At 37.4% G+C, this 22,649-nt stretch overlaps 1 protein-coding gene across 2 annotated transcripts in view; it reads right to left on the reverse strand.

The window, feature by feature from the left end:
- Positions 1–4,041: 4,041 nt before the first annotated feature.
- The window catches only part of LOC135837661 (fatty acid synthase-like), a 29,445-nt gene continuing 10,837 nt past the window's right edge, over positions 4,042–22,649 (reverse strand). Inside the window, exons 22-38 of one of the 2 annotated variants that reach the window (XR_010557234.1) lie at positions 22,352–22,591; positions 22,144–22,267; positions 21,900–22,073; positions 21,632–21,811; positions 20,814–21,012; positions 20,541–20,721; positions 20,313–20,458; positions 19,932–20,179; positions 19,528–19,852; positions 19,241–19,390; positions 18,969–19,163; positions 18,745–18,894; positions 6,298–6,419; positions 5,960–6,214; positions 5,632–5,874; positions 5,276–5,484; positions 4,042–5,123 (exon numbers count right to left, since the gene is read on the reverse strand). Coding sequence is in view for 1 of the 2 variants with exons in the window: in XM_065353014.1 (XP_065209086.1) it covers positions 5,374–5,484; positions 5,632–5,874; positions 5,960–6,214; positions 6,298–6,419; positions 18,745–18,894; positions 18,969–19,163; positions 19,241–19,390; positions 19,528–19,852; positions 19,932–20,179; positions 20,313–20,458; positions 20,541–20,721; positions 20,814–21,012; positions 21,632–21,811; positions 21,900–22,073; positions 22,144–22,267; positions 22,352–22,591 (3,043 nt within the window). In the remaining variant the exon portion in view is untranslated. Of the gene's footprint in view, positions 5,485–5,631; positions 5,875–5,959; positions 6,215–6,297; positions 6,420–18,744; positions 18,895–18,968; positions 19,164–19,240; positions 19,391–19,527; positions 19,853–19,931; positions 20,180–20,312; positions 20,459–20,540; positions 20,722–20,813; positions 21,013–21,631; positions 21,812–21,899; positions 22,074–22,143; positions 22,268–22,351; positions 22,592–22,649 lie in introns of both variants that reach the window. The other variant, XM_065353014.1, reaches the window with a different exon arrangement.

The following is a 22,649-nucleotide window of genomic DNA, read 5'->3' on the forward strand; positions in this document are numbered from 1 at the left end:
AGCAAAATCATGAATCATTACTATGAAACTATAACGAAATATTTTAAGAACAACAAGGAAGCTCTGAAAAATTATTTAGCAACTTCCCACGAAGGCCTGGATCGAATTAAACATGTCGACAAATCAATCAGCGCAGTAGACTTCGCCCGCCATATTCGAGTGAATTTGACCGCATCGTGTAGATTAATCACTCAGGAGCTTCTCGATGGTATTTCCTGTATGGGCAAATTTCTCGATTTCCTCGGAGAATTGTGCGCCAGGAGTTTCCATTGCTGTGCTAAAGAATGGATTAAATCATTGGAAAACGCCTTCACGTTTGTGGAAATATCACTAGACGCGGTGTCCCAGATGCTCGAAAAATCTACGTCGTTCTTCGATTGGATTATGAGATGGTTCCATAAGTTCAACGAGATGATGCTAGAAATTCTAAAAAAAATCGACGAGTTTTTCCTGAATTGGTCGCTTGATGGTACTCATATTTCAAAATTGTATTAGATAAGTAACTGTGTTGTATATTTTTTAAAATTGATTATTTTACACCTAATCGTGAAATCATTTTTATAAACGGACGCAAATTCTCCCAAATAGAACAGTTTTTTATTTTTTTGTTAACTTCTTCTGGACGTTTTACAAAAGACTCGAACATTCAAAATTATCTATTGGTTTTTTAAATAAGTAATATGAAGTACTTTTATTAAATGCTTGGCGTCGTCTGGTAATCTGTACAAAAAAATAGAAGTAACATTCCAAATCCAAAATGATCTTCCGTTTAAAATTCTAGTGCCAAGTTGCCAAGTTTCATTTTTTGAATTTCTCTCATTTTTTTCAAATTTGATGATACCCTTTATGAAAATCATCACAAATTTTTTTAAATTTCAAGACGAGCGTCTTGTTTACGTAGATTTTTTTCTCGCTTGGTACCCGTGGAAAAATTCTAAAATTTAGTTTTAAAAAAATATTCTGAAGTACATACATATTTTGTGCTTAATTTTCTGTACTGCACTTGATTAAAAATTAGTGCTTATTTTAGAAGTAATGTGCAATTATTCATTTTGTTGTATTTTTTATTAATTGCCATTATACTTGAACCTACGTATATTATGTAGACAAATGTCCAGAAGTGGTTTTTGTGTAGATTTTTTAAATAAAAATTTCTATTGTTATTTATAATTCAAAGAAGTTCAGTGTACTATGACTGTGAATGTTGAGTATGAGTACAATGTTTAATAAATTTTGGAAAATTGATTATCGAATAATTACTCTTTCCATACTGGACATTCCACCATGATTTTTGAAGTTTCCGGATGACGTAGTATAGAACCGTGATCAGCGTAAATTTTATCAAGTTTTATAGGGTTTTTGAAATATGTACTGAAAAATAACAAGACGACGAGTGTTATATTGAGTTTTAATAGGTAGATTCTAGAATGCGCGAAAAATGATCTGAATATTCAAATACGACGTCTCACCCGTCTCTCGATTTCATAAATGAAAAATTAATAAATAGCTTATTTATGTACATACTTGTGATAAGCTATAAGCTTCGTCTGAATCGATTGGGTCTTCGATACACCTGGTTAGCTCGCAAAATGATTCTAACAATACTTACCTGAGGAGATTCTTAATCAAGTAATGCTTTAAATTGACTAGTCCTGTGACTTTTTACCAGATATGTACTTGTGAAATGTGTAATAATTTGGATTTTCATAGTTGATCAGGGGGGGGGGGGCTCAAATTTCTAAATGACTTTCAGCCAATTTTTTGTTACATTGTGTGATTTCTGGGCAAATCCGGAAAGTGTCACAAAAATGGTTGTCTAGACGTCCCATACAAATCCGTAAAAATTCAAATAAGTTTAACGAAAATGTTTTTAAGAATTTTTGGAGAATTTTGAGCCCAAAATTGGATCATGATTTTTGGGATCCCTGAAATCGTCTCATGCGTCTTTCAAAATGAGTAAAAATTTTGCGAGAAATCTGAAAATTTTGACGAAGAAACTTTTTCCGCGTTTTTGAAGAATTTTGAGGCGTAAAAATTAACTAATGATTTTCTGAAATTTTGAAAAACGTGTCATGCGGTTTATTCAAATTGGTTAAAATTTCTGCAGAAAATCAAAATTTTCCATCAAAACTTATTTTTGAGCTCTTTTGAATATCTTTAGACCAAAATTGGATCATTTTCCCCTGGAATTTTCGACAAAGTTGGTTGAAATTTCTGCAGAAAACCAAACATTTCTATGTAGGTATCAGATCTTTTTCGAAAATTTTTGAGTAATTTTGGTTGGAAATTGTATCACGATTTTGAGGTTCAAAGTGGGTCACCTGAAGAAGAAGTTCGTAATATTTGGATTTTTAACGGCTCTTGAAAATTTCAAATGCCGAACACTTGGTAACCAAAACTAATTCATCGGCTCGTGAAATCGTCATTTTTTTCAACGCAAATGATTATGAAGTTTGTCTCATTTTCGGAAATATCTTACGATACGGTAAGTATTGTTTTGAACGGTTGAATTGGTCGAGGGTATTGTGGAGGTGAAAAATCTAATAATTCTGCCAACATTTCGCGTAGATTGACCAAATAAAATTAAATATTACTGTTTGAATGATTTTTTCAGGAAGGGGGGAAGGGTATTCTACAAATTGAAAAATTTTTGATGAAGAAAGACGAGGATGGAGAGTTTGAAAAAATACAATTCTACTGGGAGATTATACAAAATCATCTTATAGTTTAATTGAAATCTGCATTAATCCATACAAAGGTTGCTCTAGATGTATTTACATCATTTATTTGTTAAATTTGATTTATGGCCATTTTTTGGGAAATATTTTCGTAAAGTGATGCTGAATTTATCAATTTACAGTGAGCGAACTTTTCATGGCGTACCTTTTAAACGAAACCCTTTAGTTGAGGATTTTTCAGTCATGACGAGAAAAGCTATCCTCAAAGTTCGAGCAGCTCAATCGAGCATTTTTATCAGTTTTTTTTTCGAATTGTAGGTACATATGAAAACACTTACCGACCCAATTTTGAAAACACCAATGATTTCAAAATACTTGAATTCTGTGATTGAAAAACTGAAATTTCTACTGTGAATAGTTCTGTACTACTTCCCTCCTCTCTCCTTCAATCAGAAATACTGACAGGCGTCCCCGAACAGGGCCAAACTCAATTCTGTGATTGAAAAATTGAATTTACCATAACCAGGCTTTGGACGTATTTTGGTAAACGATTTTTCCCAATTTTTTTTCAAGATTTTTCTGATTTTTTTTTTTGAAATGAAGGCTTTAAGACGTATACGAATTTGTTTTAAAGAGAGCAAGAATTCGCCATTTTATCAAGATGTTTACTGGTCTTCCTGTCTTGCTTATCTTGTTCCTTCTACATTTATTCTACTTTTTGCTTGTGTTGTGTTCTGCTGTTACTGCCCTGTTTTTCTTACCGAAATTGCTAAAACTATAAATTCCTGTTCTTTTGTCTAAATTGCCAACAAGTTTTATTTTTTTTGTCAAAAAATGATGCTGATGCTTACCGTTCATTCTCTTCTTCCAAAATATTTATCTCTTCAAAAATGAGACAAATTTCAACTTGAATAAATTCTTAGCACGTTGCTTTCTTCCCCCTCTCTCCCCTCTCAAAATTCAAACATTTGAAGAAATTTTTCAATTTTTAAAGTAATTTTCTGCTAGAAGTAAAGCTTTTAACAAATCTATTGTTTCCCATTTTACAAATCAAACTTGGAAATTTCCCATTCATTGTCTTCTTCTTTCTGAATTTTTTGATTCTTTTCATTTTCTGTGCATACTGTTCTCTCTATCAAAATCAGGATGAGTCATGCATCATTTCTTTTTACAAGCTTGATAAGGGGGTTCTCTTTCGCTATGTCGAAAAAAAAACTTATTTTGTTGATTGTGTAGTTAATTATCAACGTCAAAATAATCTTACTTATGCTGTTGTGTTGTTTTGTCTACAATGAATTTTTGGTTTTACGAGCTACCGACAAATTACCACTAAGATCCTTGCTCGAATCGGCTCGAATCAACATATGACAGAATCGACAATTTTATTTCCAAGAATAAATATCAGAAACTCAACTATGCCCGTATCATCGGGTAATTTGTGTAAGATAACATTATCTTGATTACTTTTCTTCTATAGTGAGACCAAAGGTAGGTCTAGGTACATTAAATTAAATCAGTCGAGTACTTTACTACATAGTTCAATGAATAATGCTTTCGTGGTTGTGAAACGTTGTACAAAGTGATTGAAAATTTCGCGTATTTGTACAATTTAAAAAATGGCAAGTGTTCCCGTCGCAGATCGTGCAAATGATTTAAAAATTTCCAAACAGAAATTCGCGTCGATTAGTAATGAAAAGGCGAAACGTATTTTATTGGAATTTTTGCGCCAAAGTCTGAAAAACATCAGAAGCTTACATCGCTGTGCTAAGGAATGGATTGAATCATTGGAAACCGCCATCATATTTGTGGAAAAATCACTAGAAGAGGCGTCGCAGATGCTGCAGGAACCCACATCGTTCTTCGCTTGGATTATGTGGTGGCTCCGTAAATTCAAGGATATGGTGTTGGAAATTCCACAAAAAATGAACGAATTTGTTCTAAAATTTTCGCTTGAACTTAGTATTTGTATGATAATTGCATAAGCGGGCGAAAATTCTCCTCAAAAAACAGTTTTTCATTTTTTTGTTAGCTTCCTCTGATTCAAACATTTTTCAAGAGACGAATAAATTTCAAAATTATGTATTAGTTTTTTAAAAAACGTAATGTGAAGTAATAATTATTGATTTATATGTTTGTCATTGTCTGGTAGTCTGCACACAAAAATTTAAGTGACATCCCAAAACGGTCTTCTTTTCAAAATTCAAGTGTCAAATTCTATTTTTTGAATTCCTTCACTTTTTTTTATTTTAAATTTGGCGATACTAGTATATATTTGTATAAAAATTATCACAAGTGTAAAAAACAAAAAATTTCACATTTTCTTTCGAAGTGCAAATTTTATCGAAATTAATGGTGCTGAAATATTAATTAGATCACTTGTTTTTTAAATTTCAAGACGAGAATCTTGTTCACGTGGATTTTTTGTTTTTTTCCCCTGTTTGATGCCTGTAGAAAAATTCGGAAAAAAATCCTGAAGTACATTCATGTTTAATTTTCTGCTCTGTACTTGATTAAAAATTAATGCTTAATGATTATTATAGAAGTAATATGTATATTCATTCGTTGTCGTATTTTTTCATAATTTGCATTATACGTACATCATGTAATCAATGTGAAAATGTGATTTTTGTGTAGATTATTCAATTAAAATTTCATTTGAAATGTTGAATCGATTTCGAAAAACTTTATTATCTAATTACTCTTTCCATACTGGGCATTCCATTATAATCTTTGAAGTTTCTTGATGACGTAGAATAGAAACGTGGTCGGCGTCAATTTTATTAATTTTTATAGGGTTTTTGAAATACTGAAAAATAACAAGACTAGGGTTAGATTGAGTTTTAATAATTCGTAGATTCTAGAATTCGTGGGAAAAGAACGATATGGATGTTCAAATGAGAAGTCTCGCGCGTCCCTCAATTTCATGAACGAAAAGTGAATAATATTAATGTACCTGTGATAAGCTGTAAGCTTCGTCCGAATCGATTGGATCTTCGATACACCTGATTAGCTCGCAAGATGATTCTAACAATACCTGAGGAGGGTCGTAATCGAGTAATGCTTTAAATTGACTATAAATTCTGTCGAGTAAATGACCCAAAATGTTTTCATCATTATTCAGCACCGATGCTAGCAACGAGAAACATTGCTTTTTTTTGGACTGCCAATCTGGTTGGTCATTTATCAATTCAATATTCTGTGAAAGGTATGCCGATGTATGATTGATTGAATATTTCATTTAAAATATTTTTGTTCAAGTTATCTATATCAGAGGTGTTTACTTCTTTTGTAGCCTTTATAGGTAATAATATTCGCATCACGTTTACACAAGTCCTATTCTGTATTTGTTCATTCGAAAGAGATCCCCGAGCGATCTGCTTTTGTTTGTAGTACGATGGCGAAGATTCTATCAAGCATAGATGTCCGCGTTTTCCACGTTTTTCCAAAATATTAGCCACTTCTAAAGCTATCAGTCCTCCTAAACTGTGTCCAATGAGGTAGAATTCGCGGTCATGGTTGAAATTCTTCAAAATGTACTGCAAAAAAAGATCGATAGTGTTAATCGATGCTAAATTTTTTGATGTCGATGAAAGGCATATTAGTGAAATTCAAGATTTACATCAGCAAAATAATCCGGTAATTTTTTATACGAAAAACCTGCAACTTCGCCGAAGTAATACTGAAAGCATAGCTTCTGTCCGGGTAGTTTCTTAGCCAATGGTTCCATCGTCATTGCCAGTCCTGTAATTTTTTTCCAAAAATGTACCTACTTGTGAAATTTGTCATAATTTGGATTTTCGTAGTCGCACGGGGGAAGGTGGAGGCCCAGTCCCCAATTTACCAAATGGTTCTCAGCCAATTTCATGATTTTTGGGATTCCTGAAAGAGTTGTGGTGGTTTGGGACGTCTTTACTTTGAGGGAGACGTCGCCAAGACCAGCGTGCATATAGTAAGCCCAGGGAACCTAAACTTGCCCGATATCCTTACGAAAGATATCAAATTGCAGTGATGTTGAGACACCTCATAAATGATCATAAGACCGCTAAATGTTCGTAATATTTTATTCACTTCTCTGGTATAACACACGCGAAGATTTATAATAAAATACACTACACATTATTGAATAAAAGACACTTGTAGTATCGACTACAAGCGGAAGCTCTGAACTTGCTACCTTACGCTAGCACCAGTGAAAATATACCTAACGAGCTTTCAAAGCTCGAAGCTCGGAGTGGCGTATCTCGAACTACTGCGATAGAGTGCACTACTCGTAAGCAGTGCTGCCACTCCGACAGGAACACAACTTCCCTCTAGGTGGAAGCTGCGGGCGCATCCCCTACCGGTACATATGCCCCGCTTCCATTGAAACAGCGTGGACATCGGAGATGCTGGATCATTGAAGCCAAAATTGGCCAATCGGACAACGGACGGTAGGGCCCCTCTGCCCCGCTTCTATGAACCCGCAGCTTCCAAGATGTTGAATAGCTAGGTTCTTCGGCATCCATCCATGACTTCCAACAAGTCGAATTTCCAATTTTAAAACATCTCTGCTGCTTTTTCACGGCACTAGCGACTTAAAATTACCTTAGATGCAATTTGTCATATAAATAAAACAGGTCACAACTTAGTCGCTATAGTGCTATAAAATTCACAAACACAAAATATTTACATAACAAGCAGAGAAATGTGGGCAAATTTCAAACACGAAAATTACGTAAAAACACGCGTTGAGGCGCGTATCAACTAGTTCGACGCAAAGCCAAAAATGCGCAACTCGTAAAGACGCTTCGCCGGTGCGATAACAGCTTGTTTACCAACACGAGATCAATGAACTCTTCTTCTGGAGTAATTAACAGGTACTTTTTAATTAATTACGCGTTCCAAATCGTACTTGTAGATGTTAGACTAACGATGATACTTTTCTTTTCCAGCAGCCACTTTCCCGGATTCGATCGGCGTCGAAATAAGTTCACTGGAACCGAACGGAGATGACTGTTTCCGTCAGAGATGGCTGAATTCTCAGCCTACAGCGTCCATATTGAACAGAGATGCCGAAACAATACTGCAGTGTCTGGAAAACTGCCAGGATTGCAGGTACGTTGAATTTACGATTAGTTTTTCATTTTTCTCGTACATGTTAATGGAATTTTTCAACATCTCTTTTATCAGCGAACTAACGTTTTTTTTCTGGAGCTGGAACTGGAATCCTTTTTCTCATCTCTGCTGAAGTAAGTACCTTGTTTGTACATCTCTATTTACGCGTGCCATATGATCTCGTTAGCTTTAGATCGTGTCGCGTTCGTTTTCTCTCGTGTTGTGTTGCGTTGGTTCCGCATTATCGTCACGGACAGCTGGTCGCTCGTTGCTATCCCCACACACAGCTGGGAACATTTGTCTATCCCCACGGGCAGCTAGGAACATTTGTCTATGTACATTGACAGCTGGCCGGTTGCAAATTTTTCAAGTTCGAAAGTTGCGATTTCATTTTTTCGCAACTGCGAACTTTCTCGCGCCTCTCTTGACCTTTTATCGAACTTGAATTTTGAACTTCTCTAGTTTTTTTGGAAAAAAATTTCTCGTTCAAAATTCCTTAACGCACGCTCACGCGAATTTTTCAATTTCTCTTGAAATAGACAAAGAATTTACAAATATTTACAAAAAGTCAATTAAATAAATAATCTAGTCACAATTAAACAGTAACCATGAAAAATAATTTATTCCGAGTGCAACAACACATAATAAATGAAAAAAAAAAAGGAAAAAGAAAAAAAGAAAAAAAAACAAACATAGATAATCCGCCTGTTCTAAACAAGTAATAACTTACATTATAAACAATAACAAAACAACCAAAAAGTCTTTCTTGTTCAACTTCTCTTTTTTATCGACAACTGCTTCTAATTTCGGAGAACTTACGACGAAAAAATTACGAAAAATTCTACAATTATTCACGGAAAAAGAAAAAAAATCACATGAAAGCTTTTCAACTTCTCTGCTGCTAAAGGACGACGAAAAAACACCGCTCTGCACAGCACAGCATCAATATAACGAATGACTGCCAGAATTGCAACGGTTGTGCATCGAAAATTTCCTAACAATAGGTGAGTTTTTACAAAATGGCGAATTATCTAGACTAAATGTACCTTTATCTTAATTATAATCTTATCAAAATGTTGCACTCGGATATGAAAGTATACTAATCTACATACATGCTAAAAGTAGTTGGCCTTGAACGCAACAAAAGCTCATTTCTCACTTAGTTTGGCCTTGGGTTAATACTTTGTGAAAGCTTTGACAAAATATGCACGTTCGAAACTTTCCAACATCTCTAAGTGGATGTAATTCAAGGTCTTTTTTCGCTTCTTTTTGTTGCGAGGATTATCAAGGCCATCTGGTGCATTTTTATCTCGCAAGTTCGAGCTTTCAGCATTGGTAGGTACCTGCCTCGTTCTCGAATGTGTTTCATATCTCTCCCGCGCCGCTTCCCTCTTCTCTTTGTACTCATCTTCGTCCGGAAACGTTTGTTTGAGACAATCTTCGAGCTTTTTTTCTAGGGAGGGGGGAAGCTTTTTTCGTAATCTCTTTTTTATCTCGCGGAATTCTGCATCATGTTTTGTAACATCTCTTTTAGGTCTCTCTGCTTCGCAATTTTGGCGAATTTTTTCCAGGGTTTTTTCAGGCTGCTTTCGCGAACCTCTCGGTAAATATTCCGGATCTCTAGGGTCATCGACTTCCTCCTCATCAGTATTTTCTTCTTCCATTTCAGCACTTTGACCTGTGGTTTTTTTCTTCGAAAAATCTCTAATTTTTTCCACCAAATCTCTGTTGTTGAATTTTGATCTCTGCTTTAGGTCATTTTTCAGCTCTTCCAACTGGTTTTTATTGAGGTATGACGTCATTTGGCGAGTGTTAACAATCTGCTCGTCAGTAGGGTCAGCTACATTTTTGACCATGTAACAATTACTACCTACATGCTGCTCGACTGTATATGGACCATAGCGTTTTTGAAATAGCTTTTTTGAAAGTCCTTTTTCATATGATGATAAACGATGTGAAGTTAACATGACCAATTCACCATTTTCAAAAATGGTAGGGGGCCCATGTAATTTATTGAAAGCGACCTCATTATTGATTCTCTGCTGCATTCTTTTTTCGCGAATAAAACTCACTAAAGCCTGCTGCTGGGTCATATTTTCAATATTCTCATCAACCACTTCTTGAGTATAGACAGCCTTTCTGGCCAATTTGTCAGCTACAAAATTATTGTGGTCATATTTTCTCGCCCTCACATGTCTCAACTCGAACTCCTTGAATTTTTTAGAGAGTTCAATGACCTGCTGGAACGCTGCTTTGTGGTGAACTGGTTTTTTGTTGGTATTTTTCCAGTTATTTTCAACCCATCTCTTTGAATTGTGGTTTACTGCAGTGACCAAGTAGTTGGAATCCGAAAATACTTTGAGCTTCTCTATCTGGTTATTTAGGGCAATTTCCATCGCTTTTATCAATGCAATGATTTCTGCCAAATTATTCGAATTTTTATATTCTGGGTGCACAACTCTTTCCGAGACATTGAAGTCTCCACTAGGTGTCCAGCTGATTCCGATACCCGCTATTGCTTCGTCTGTACCATTTTGGGAACAAGCTCCGTCCACAGCTACCCAGACAAATCCTTTCTTATCAACAATGAGCTTTTTTGGGTCCATTTTGAGTCTTAGAGCTTCTTCTGATGTTATAGATGGAACATTATTGGCACGTTGCTCTTCTCGTAATTTACTCAATTCAAATTTGGCATTTATTCCCGTGTTAGGTACTGGCAAATCTTGAGCCAAGTTATCAGGAATTCCCCAAACTTCATTTGGCTTCACTCCGAATTCGGTAGGTGTATTATTTATCTCATTTTCCACCTGTTTGGCATATTTGTGCCAGCCATGATGAGTATAATCAAAGTCCTCAGCTGATTGGTTGATTTTTACCCTCAGCCTGTCGCCAATTATTCTCATTGTTCTTTCCACTAAGCTTGATTGTGGATTATACTTGGTGGTGTGGCCAATTTTCACACCATAGGATTTGAGTAAATCATTCCAGGTATCACTTACAAATTGGGTACCATTGTCAGTGATCACTTTGCGCACCTTGTGCCCCAATTTCTTTATCTCTTCGAGTATCTCTTTCATCGCTTTTGAGACCTCTTCTTTAGTAGCCACAATCAGGGTTTTGAGCCACACTTTGGCAGTGAATACACACTTTACGACTAGCATGTATTTTGGGTCCTTGGCCTTGTTAGCGATCTGGCCAATTAGATCAGCTGACAAGACATCTGCTATGCCATAAGACTCAATTTGCGCATACTCTAGCTTCTTTTTCTGCCCAAAGTTCTTATTGTGTTTGCAATCGAGACATTCGCTTGTAGCCAACTTGGCAGATTTTGGCACATTTGGCGAATAATACATGCGTCGAAATATCGAGTCAATTTTGGCAGCCCCCACATGACCATACTCTTCATGTAGGTACATTATGGTATCTTTATACAACTCATCAGGCATGCATGGCACTTTAGATCCATCTTCTCTGATTCGATGTAGTATTTTGACACCTTCTTCTTCTTCCAAAATGACATATTTTTTCTCGAGCTGTTTCTTCGCTTTTCTCTGCTTAGAAGTCATGTCAATCTCGTCTGCTTGAAGTCTTCGAATGACTTTTGACCAATTTTCATCTCTGTTTTGGTACAAGTCCAGCCTCTTAAGACAATCAATCAACTGCTCCTTGACCAAATCTTTATAAACAACGCCAAGTGGCACCATATGAGTCCAATTCGTGCTGTATAGGGTCAATTCAGGTGCCTGTCTATCCCACCATTTTCCAACTCTTTTTGGCAGGTCATAGACAAGATCGTGACAGTTAAAATGCGTTATCCACGCCGCTGCTTTGCGGTGTATTTGAGCCAGGGTGTTGAATCGGTGCACAACTGACATTATGTCCTTTCTGACGTGCACTGTATATCCATGAAGCCACATTTCGAGTTTTTTTAATGCATTCGCAAGCGAGTACATCTCTTTCTCTATTATTGTGTACTTCTTTTGATGCTCTTTAAATGTGTTGCTCACAAACAGCACAACGTGATCTACGCCATCTTTGTCTTTCTGGTATGCCACCGCATTCATGGCATCTTGGGTGAAACTCGTTTCTAAGTAGAAATCTGCACCATCAATGGGAGTGGCTAATTTGAATTCTTTACGGTACTCAGTTTCCAACATCTCTAATGCATTTTGCTGCTCTTCACCCCACTTGAAGTTTTCTTTTCGAGTCACTTCATAAAGTGGCACTGCTAGCTGCTGATAATCTGCAATGAAGCGCTTGTAGAATCCAACAATTCCCAAAAATGCCATAACTTCTTTTTCATTTTTGAGTTTGAATTCGCCTTTCTTGTTGGTGTGCTTCTTCTTGAATTCGTCAAGCTTCTGGAGCTTTTTATTTTGCTTCATAATTGCCCCAGGCTGGAGTTGAAAACCAAGATGGTTGATACTCTTCTTAAAAAACTTTGATTTTCTTGGATTGAGCCTAAGTCCATTATCTCTGATTATTTTCAGTGTATCAACTAGTAATTCCATCATCTCTTCGAAAGTCATTGCCTTGAGTAGCACATCGTCTACATACTTCGTTCTGCCTTTTTTTGCTTTCATGATGGTATTTATCATTTTCACAAATAATGCAGATGACACTTTCAATCCATATGGCACTCTTATAAACTGATGGACTTCTCCATCTACTATGAAAGCACAATACTTCCTATATGCTTCATGTAGCACCATCTGCCAAAATCCTGCCGCAAAATCAAGACAACAATACATTTTGGCACGTCCATCTGTTGTTATAATTCTATCGAGCAATGGAGCTTCATTATAATCATTCTCGAGTATAGGGTTCAGTTCCATAGGATTCAAGCATAATCTCACCTCGCCATTTTTCTTGATGTTTGCTACTAGAGCATTGATGTAAGGTGAGGTCGAAGGTTCAACTATCTTTTTGGCTATCATTACTCTGAGAGCTTCTCTCACAAGTGGCATCTGTTTATTGGATGGAGTGTACTTCGGACCGTGGAATCTTTTGATATTCTTGGGATCCTTGAATGTCAGTTTCATCGGCGGCCCTGTCCATTTTCCAGGATATTTGCTGAACACACAGGCAAACTCTTTGAGTATGTCAAACGCTTTTTTAGCCTGTTTCTTCGTAATGGTTTCTTCATTTACAGCTTGCTCCAAATCCGATTTCAGTGTTTCCAAAAATATTTCTGGACCATCGTCCACATCTTCAGGCTCCATTTCCTGGTACTTATCAGCTGTGTTGGCTCTTTTGGATATGCGATCAATTTGCTCAATGCTCTTTTTCTTTACTCTAACTCGCCTGAGTGTAATCTTCTCCTTGTACTCCTCCTCAGTCATAAAGTTGAGTGTTTCGATCTTCTCTTCGCCAGGAGGGCAGCACGTGGCTTTTTTATTTTCCACATCAGGCTTGATTCCAAGTACCTTCATGGTTTTGGTACCTATTATGAAAGTCTGGTTACATCCTTTCATAATGTAAAATGGAATCTTGAGCTCGCATTCTCCAAATTTGAGTTTTGGCACAATCACATACCTGTATGTCTCTACCTTTGAATCATCAGCCAAACAGCACACAATAGGTTTTTTTAGCATAATGTACTGAATACTATCGTAGTGATCTCTGAGCAGGGTGTTCGCAGTTTCTTCTGATATGACATTAGGAGTTGCCCCGGTATCGAGCTGTGCTGGATAGGTGGTGCCATCTATCGTAAGTGGCACTACACACGTGTCAAATTTGTCTTTTTCTCTGAGGATTTACTCTCTGACTCGAGCCTCAATTTCCTCTCTGCGCAGCGGTGGTTTAGGTGTAAGAGGTTGCTGGATTAAATTCATCGAAGTTCCTGCTGTCGGTTGTGCACTCTGAGTTGTGTTTTGAGGTACATGTGTTGGACTTTGTGACATACGTGTTGTGTTGGGAGGCTTAGGTGTTGCCCCAGTCACGTGATTAACTGTTATTTTTAACTTCTCTGATGCCCCAGCGGATTTAACAGGTGTTTGCAACGTCTCTGATAAGTTTCGTTCCTCCTCATGGGGGGAGGGGATTCCTATCTTGTTGAGTAGCTTATGGAGTACTTGAGGTTTCATGAACTTTTTTAACTTCTCTATTTTCTTTACAGCATCAGCGACTTCCTTTTCAATGTTTTTAGGAATGTCTGAGTTTTTCTTTTTGATCAGAGTTTTCTTCCTTATTACTTCATATTGCAAGCCATCTTCCTCAGTTATAACTTCTCTACTCTCTTCAGTCTGAGTGCCATGTTGCTCAGTGCCATTCTCAGGAGGTTTCTTCTGATGCCAATCGTAATTGTACATTTTATCCATCTCTTGGAACAACTCTGTTTTGCGTGCAAATCTTGGATAATATCTGCCATTTTTTCTGCTTAAATGGAATTTATGCATCACTGGCATCATGTTGTAATCTTTATCAACTCGAAATTGGCGCTTAGACTGATCTTGTGAATCTCTTTTCAAGTCCAAAAATAAGGCTGCAGGAGACCACCAAAATGACACAACATCATCTTCCAGTGATTCTAGCGCTCTTCTGTATGCAAAATACTTGTCCATCGATACTGGATTACTTGCAGAAGTTTTTGGCTTTACCAGTGGAAACAGCAAAATAATTTTCTCAAATCCTTTCTGCTTTAAATTCTCCATAATCTGTGTTGCATAATTTTTCACAACACTCGAAGCCATGTCTGAGTAGTTCAGTTCATATTGAGCCAGTGATAGAATGGCTTTTTTCTTCGTAAAGGTGGCTGCTCTGATGGCTGTTTTTAAATCGCTGATGTTGATCTGTTCTTTGAGATAAGGCTGAGTGATTTCAGGCCTTCGTCGTGGTATAATATTTGCTAAATATACAGCGAGTGAATCTCCAATGAGTTCAAACTCTTCTTGTGGTAGCTCATGGAATTGCTCCACTTGTGCTAATTTGCACGCGTCAGCTACTCGTTTCCCGACGGCAATCCTGCTGAATCAATTGATCCCTCAGGTGAGGTAGGAGGGGATTGTTGCTCCTCTGAGCTTTCATTCTCTGATGGTGTTTCTTCCTTATTTATTTGATTAACACCATGTGTCTTTTCCTTCGATTTTTTATACTTAGACTCATCTTTTTTGTCTTTTTGGTAGGTTTTGGTAGTCTCTGATTTGGGCTGACTTTTGTTTTTATCGTAACTTGGCTTTTTATACTTGTCAGTTGTGCGCTCACTTTTGTTTTCATTGATGTTATTCCGCACTGTGTGTGAATTGGAGCGCCTATCAGTGCCGCCAAAACTGGATTGACGATTCTCTGATCTTTGTTGCATATTTCGAGCCTGAGTAGCATGCCTTTCTGGCTCAGGTGGTCTCTGAGCAAACTCTTCAACACGAGTCATTCCATTCAGTCTTTTCTCGAAAATGTTGATATCTTGCAATTCAATCTCAGTGAAACGAGGTCTGAGACTGGGTGTCATTTTATAGTATATCATCATAATGATATCTTCGAATGGTGAGTTCGTAGTTTTGAGTACTTTCAGCCATATCATCAATTCCGAACATTGTGTAGTCGAAGATGTTTTGCACACTGGCATATTCTTGAAGTGATTTCTAGCCTCATTTTGTCTCTGAGGGCCCCAAGCACAATCAATGAAATCTTTTCTCAATTGATAATAATCAGTATTATTTTCTTGCAAATCTTTCCAAGGTGCCATATGAATCAGCTTATCATCAATTAGGACCATTAGGGCATCGCAATACTGACTTTGGGATACTTGGTATGGCTGCATACGTCTTTCAAATCGGTGCAAAAAGTTATAGACTTGATACTTATTCTCTTCCGAATACCTTACCCCAAATTCACGCAATCTGTCTGGTCTTATGTTGAAATTTGAATTTCCAAACCTGATTCTATAATTTAGTCTGCGTTCTGGGGGGTTGTTTTGCTGCTCACGTTCAGCCTGAATCCATCTAGGATCAATCTGCACTTCTTGATCGTCGTCGTTTCCGTTTCGATCATTCGCTCGATCATCGCGTCGATCATTTCGTCAGTCATCTCGGTTATCGCGATTATAGTTATTGCTGTTGCTATTTCCGTCGAAGCTGTTACGATTGTTGTTGTTATACTCGCTGCTTCGGTCGCTATTTCGATCATCTCTGTTATCTCGATCATTTCTGCTATCTCGTCGATCATTGTAGCTATCACGTCGATCACGGCTGCCTCGATCATTGTTTCGGTAGTCTCTATTTGATCGTGATTCTCTTGAAGATGATCTATCGCGATTAGGTCTGTTATCAATTGTACGATAGCTATTGTTACTGCTACCGTTGTTGCCACATCTCTCGTTACTGCGGCTGTCATTGTCAGTGTTGCCCCTGTAGGGGGCGGGGGACCCTGATCGATCTCTAGATCCTCTCCTTCCTCGGAAAAGATCTGCGCCTTTGCCTGGATTTACACTGCTGCGACTGGCAGTGTTATCGGCATTGATACTGTTTACGTTGTGCACAACTGTGGGCACAACAGGGGGCTGGTAGGGTGGTTCTTCTGGATCATGAAGCTCCGCTACAAAACCGTCAACGTGATCTTTCCATGATAAATACTCCGCTCTTTCGATCTGCATATTTTCTTGATCTTCCAAGTACTGCATTTGGATCTGATGCATCAAGTTACTCATGTACATATTCCTCTCCTTCATTTTATTCATAATGAGCACGTGAGAGGTGAGTACGTGGTCAGTAGTTTCCTTGTAAGCTCTGAAAGTTGCTCTCATCTCTGATCTTAGATCATTGATCTTTTTCTCGTGATCTTTTTTGAGATCTGATTTCATTCTGGCCATTTGAGCACGTAGCTCGAGATATAGGTGACCTACATCATCTCTGGTTTTTGAAATCGCCTTTTCAGAATCAATTACTCGACTACTAATGGTGTCTTCATTTTTATCGTGATTATCAGACGCAGCATAGGCCCATTTTTGAAAAATTAACTCGTCCTGAGACAATGGCGCTGGATATTGCTCATCAGGCTTTTTCTCGATTTTCAACTCAATTTTCTTCTCAAGATTCACAGGATCAAAACTGCAAATTTGGGCCATTTTGGATTCAGCAATATTTTTTAAACATCTCTCTGACCGGTTTATTTCATCTTCGAGTTCATATTCCAGTTCATTTTGGTTTATCAATGCATCAGGATTTTCGAATCCTGACAATAGTGCACTGCTTCCAGCTACAGCTTCATCAGCACCATTCGCATCTCTTTCGTCTGAGTCAGCTTTTAGAAAATCCAAATCACCATCCTCGAGTGCTTCCTGATATTCCTGGGAATCGATCTGAATTTCAGCACTTCGCCATTCCCTTCTCTGATCCAAAATATTCTTGTGCAAGCTGCGCAATAATTTTCGATCTCTAATTTTAGTTGGCTTTGATTTAGGTGTTTTTTGAATTCCTAGTTGTTCACGGCATCGAAAATCAGCATCTTTCGCAGCATTTCTGGTCGAACGTCTCAGCTGCTTTTTACCGTTATTCTGATTTTCATTTACACATCTCTGATTTTCATTTAAACATCTCTGATTTACGCCGTCGCTGTCGTATTCTCTGATTTCAGGTCGCAATTGTGTCACACGTGTATCCAAGTTAATCGATGGAAAACTGGATCGTCGCGAATTGTCAATTCCAGGATTTGGAGAATTATTTTCAGCCGTCATCTCAAATAATCGTCGCATCCGTTCAGGTAATAATTCGAGAAATTCATCCGATAAATATTCCAAATTATTCGTAGCCATTATCGAACTTGTAACTTCTCTGTTTCAGGTACGTGGTACAAGCTTTTACAACATTCGGCGCTTGACCTTGAGCTTTCGTGTCGAGCTTGTTCAACTGTGCTCGGTTTTTCCAAACCAAAGCTTGTCGAACTTGGTACGAAAGCTCTATTTCTTACGCGATTTTCGACACTATTTCGCGATTTTTTCGAGAATAAAATCTCACGTACCTGTTCTGATGAACGTTGAGGTTGCCAAGTTGACCGTTGGTTGATCGTTGCAGTCGCCTGGTTGACCAAATTGGACCGAAATTTTTCCGAATAAACGATAAAAAAATTTGCGATTTCTTCGAATCGTCTCTATGAGGTGAAACCTCAAATGGAAAACAAGTTTCCGGTGCAATAAATTGCAATTTGCGTCTTGCGAGCGCAATTGTAGGCTAGGCCTGAGAACACGCGGTGTGCCTCGTTTTCGACTAAAACGTCTCTGCTTGCGCCTAAATATTGCAATAAATGCAATTTTGAAAAGCCCTGGGTTAGAGAACCACGCTTGGGCGCCAAATATGTGGTGGTTTGGGACGTCTTTACTTTGAGGGAGACGTCGCCAAGACCAGCGTGCATATAGTAAGCCCAGGGAACCTAAACTTGCCCGATATCCTTACGAAAGATATCAAATTGCAGTGATGTTGAGACACCTCATAAATGATCATAAGACCGCTAAATGTTCGTAATATTTTATTCACTTCTCTGGTATAACACACGCGAAGATTTATAATAAAATACACTACACATTATTGAATAAAAGACACTTGTAGTATCGACTACAAGCGGAAGCTCTGAACTTGCTACCTTACGCTAGCACCAGTGAAAATATACCTAACGAGCTTTCAAAGCTCGAAGCTCGGAGTGGCGTATCTCGAACTACTGCGATAGAGTGCACTACTCGTAAGCAGTGCTGCCACTCCGACAGGAACACAACTTCCCTCTAGGTGGAAGCTGCGGGCGCATCCCCTACCGGTACAGAGTATTATCTTGAAAAATACTCAAAAAATATTTTCGTCACAATAGTTGAATTTTTTGAAAAATGAGAAAATTATTTGGACCCGAGGCATTTTGAAAATTGGGGATTTTTAGGCTCCGCATCTTTATTGTGCAACTCCGAAAACTCAAATTTATTTCATTTTTAAGGCCACCAAATGAAATGCCATAGTCAGATTCTATCTCTAGAGCACTTTTTTCCATTTATTACCTTCTATTCCAGGAAGCATAAATACCGTTGACTTGTCATCGAATAGAATTTCATTTTCTTTATCATTTGTTTCGAATGGTAATCGACGAACCCACTTATTTGAAAGCATTTCATCCATAAAGATTTGAATGTGTGATTTCACTTTGGCATCTGCGTAAAAAGTACTTGATGATTAATTTGTCGAGGTAAACTTCCATGCCTCTGATTCAGTGTTAGAAAATTACCAGATTTTGGTCTATGTTCTTTTTCCTCTTTCATTTGATTCAATTTAACGAAAGTCATGTTTTGTAAATCCTTAGGACTAAAGATTAGGTTGAATTCAGATTCGAGAATTTGTTTCAATTCAATTGCTATTATGGAATCCATTCCTAGTTCTGGTAGCGTCCACGACTGATTAATTGTCTTGAGATCTTTGATACCTGAAGGCATCAGAATATGTTGAAATCGCGTTGCTTTTGAGAATTAAGATGGATAAGCGATGAAAACTTATACCTACCTAGTATATTTGCTACAGTGTTGACGATATTTGAATCCAAATGACGTTTCTCAGCTACTACAATGCTGCTTACAATGGGACTAGACGCTTGTTTCATGAATAAGTTCAATGCCTCCAAACAAGATTTGAGTTTTTGTTTCAATGTTCCACCTGTAATTTGAGATTTTTTCTCAAATTCGTTGCTCAAAAAAACCCAGTTTGAGATCGATTCCAAAATTGTTTTGTCCAATCAAACTGGGATACCCAGAAGAATATAAAAATTATCGAATGATGTGAAATCATCTTACCTATAGCAAATGGAATATTATGTTCTGCATATTCGGCAACGATACCAACATCATCGATGGCACCCCACTGTACTGCCAATGCTGGTAACTTATCTGCCAATCTGCGTTCACATATTCTTTCCATTGCAGAATTAGCGTAGCCGTAGTTGGTTTGGCATTGATTACCTAGACCACAAGCTGCGCTAGAAAATACGACGAAATGTTTCAAATGTGGGCACATTTTTCTGCTCAAAGCATCCAGATGTTTTGTTGCAATTGTCTTCGGCCCATTGCTAATGATAAAATGTTCTTCTGTTTGTTTTGCAAATTCATCATCTTTGAGGATCTACATAACCATGTGAATTTTTGAAAACAATATTCAAAGCTGATTAAGTGGATGATTAGCTGAGATAAAAGATACTTACCACAGCGAGATTGAATATTCCCTCTACTGGTCCTAAGGAAATGGCTGTCTCGAGTAGATTTCTTACCTCTGATTCTTTGGTAACGTCTTCTGTGAAGATTCTAACGTTGACACCGTACGACTGCCATAGTCTAATTCGATACGATTGGTAACCATTTTTTATTCCAGTCCGAGAACTCAGTACTATATTACGAGCTCCTCTTACCACCAACCAATCAGCTAACTCCATACCGAATCCTCCCAAACCTCCTGAAATGATACAAAGCTAGGGTTATCTTCCTTTTTCGCCCATTTGTAATAAATAACTCAATCCTTTAATGCGTGATGTGACTGATTATGAATGGTCTTATGGAAATGGAAAACATTCAGCATTCATACGAACCTACTATAACATACGAACTGCTTTCAGTACAACGAACTCGAGGTTTAGCTTTCAAGTATTTTAATGTTGGTTTAGCTTCAATGTTGCTCTCTTCATTTCTTATATTTATCAAAACTTTTCCCATGTGTTTTCCGGCTGCCATATATCTGAAGAAGGTTGAAAAAAATGTTTGAAATTTTTATCACAATACATGTAGGTAGGGCACTTTTTATGTTGGAACCAAGTTACCTGAAAGCTGATTCTACTTCATTGGCTTGAAAAACGATTCTTTTTATTGGTTTGATTATTCCTTGATTGAGCATGTTTTGCATCCTTTCTCCAAGTTCTTTGAGTAGTTTCATGTCATTGTGCATGATGAGATCTAACTGTACACTATGGAAAGATATGTTCTTCAAGAAATGTCTTAATTCTAAAAAAAAAAAAAAAAAAAAAAATGATTCGGTGATCTAATGTCAGCGTCGTAAGTTATGGTTGTGCATGTTTGTCTTTAAATATACCTACCTAGAAAATTGTTTTTGATCATGTCGAATTTCCCAATTTCCAAGAAACTTCCACTATCAGCCAAACATTTGATTGAAGCTTGAAGTTTCTCTTCAGATAGACTGTTGAGAACTACATCGACCCCACGACCATTCGTCTGTTCCATTATTAATTCTAGAAAAGAGGTATTTCTCGAATTACCAATATGGCTTTCAGGAATCTGCAAAACAGGTGTAAGCATTTCTTAGAATGGTAGGTACGCGAAATAAAAGTCGTAAGATTCTGACCAAATTCATTAAAGACTTTCATTTTGAGTTGAAAGCTTCTCAGAAAAAAATTCAGCTTTGGAGGTGCTCCTGCAGGAAGGGAGGATATAGATTTTCAAAGAGTAAGCATTTTTGAAACACTCGTGGCTTTTTAGTTCTAGCCTTTACCTAACCTGTTTTTTTGAAGGTCCCATTTTTTATAAAACTTAAGTATGTTTTTCGGAAAAATAAATTGTCGAAAAAATCTTGATTTTTGTCGAAATTGTCATAAAGCCCCCTTTCTCCCCAAAAATGAAACGTTTCGAAAAATGTCCTTCATTTTCGCCAATCGCTACCCAGTATTTTTAAATTGATCCACCCCCCCCCCACCATGCTTGAGTATACTCGTATTTTTCATTTCTGGGGTCTGGAAAATTGGAAAAATTAGCACAGTAATTTACCAAAATGTCATATAAGAACCGTTTTCCCAAAAGAGGTTGGGTCTCTAAATGCAAACCCGGAGCCATGAATTTTTTCTGAATTTACTCGGAATTTCTGTCACTGCGTTATAAGATATGAAATTTTATTTTATACTTGAGGAAATGTTTCCCGGATGAATTTCACTTTTTCTGAGGTACCAACGGTTGTGAAAATAGTGCAGTTGTAATGAAGGCATATGTTAATGGCTGCCTGTCCAATTCCACCACTGCCCGCGTGTATAAGTACGGAAGATCCTGGTCTCAAATTCATTTTGAAAAACAAAGCGTAAACAACCTGCAGTGTGTTTCAAAGAAAATAAATATGACATGTTTTCAATGAACTTTGATTGAATTCTGAATAATCTCAATATTTTGGAAATTACCGTGAGGTATACTCCTGGGATAGTGGCTGCTTCCTCTAAAGTTATATGATCTGGTACTTTCCATGTCATATTAGAAGTTGTTTCAACCATTGTTGCGATACCTTCCTTTGGCACTAATCCCATAGTACGCGTTCCAGTTTCATCCCTACCCGAAAATTCTATACCGGTGTAGCACTACATGCAAATTAATTGAATTAGTTTAACATACATTCTGCCAAGTTTGGCTTGCCCATCAAATACCTGCCTCTGATAGACGACCATAAATGGGCGAATCCGATGGAGACATTTTCCCACTGGCTAACATAATGTCTCGGAAATTAAGACTACTGTAGTAAACGTAGGCTAGATTTGCGTCTGAGTTTAGATGCCTGCGATAATCGAATAAATGAACAGAAATGATGGCCAATTTCTCAAAGCCTACGAATTGGTTTTAGAAAAATGGATAATGTTACGTTTGCGGATTCAGAGATCCTTCGACCCATTTAATTGATGAAAAATTGCCTCGTTCTTCCACCGTGCAAAATGCATGAGCAGCATCAATTTCTTGGACCGGTTCAGTTTTCAAATGGCAATAACAACCCCAGTGTCCATCTTTGTAAACGTTTTGCGATAAATTCTTATCTAATTGCGATCGGTAGAATGAGTTTTCCAACGAAAAATTCGCCGCCTTTGGATCCATTATGAAAACAAACCTTGGAATTTCAAAAATTTGACGTGAAATTATCAATAGTAGAGAATGGAGTAGGGAAA

The sequence above is a fragment of the Planococcus citri genome, chromosome 2 (genome assembly GCF_950023065.1).
Source record: "Planococcus citri chromosome 2, ihPlaCitr1.1, whole genome shotgun sequence".
Lineage (NCBI taxonomy): Eukaryota > Metazoa > Arthropoda > Insecta > Hemiptera > Pseudococcidae > Planococcus > Planococcus citri.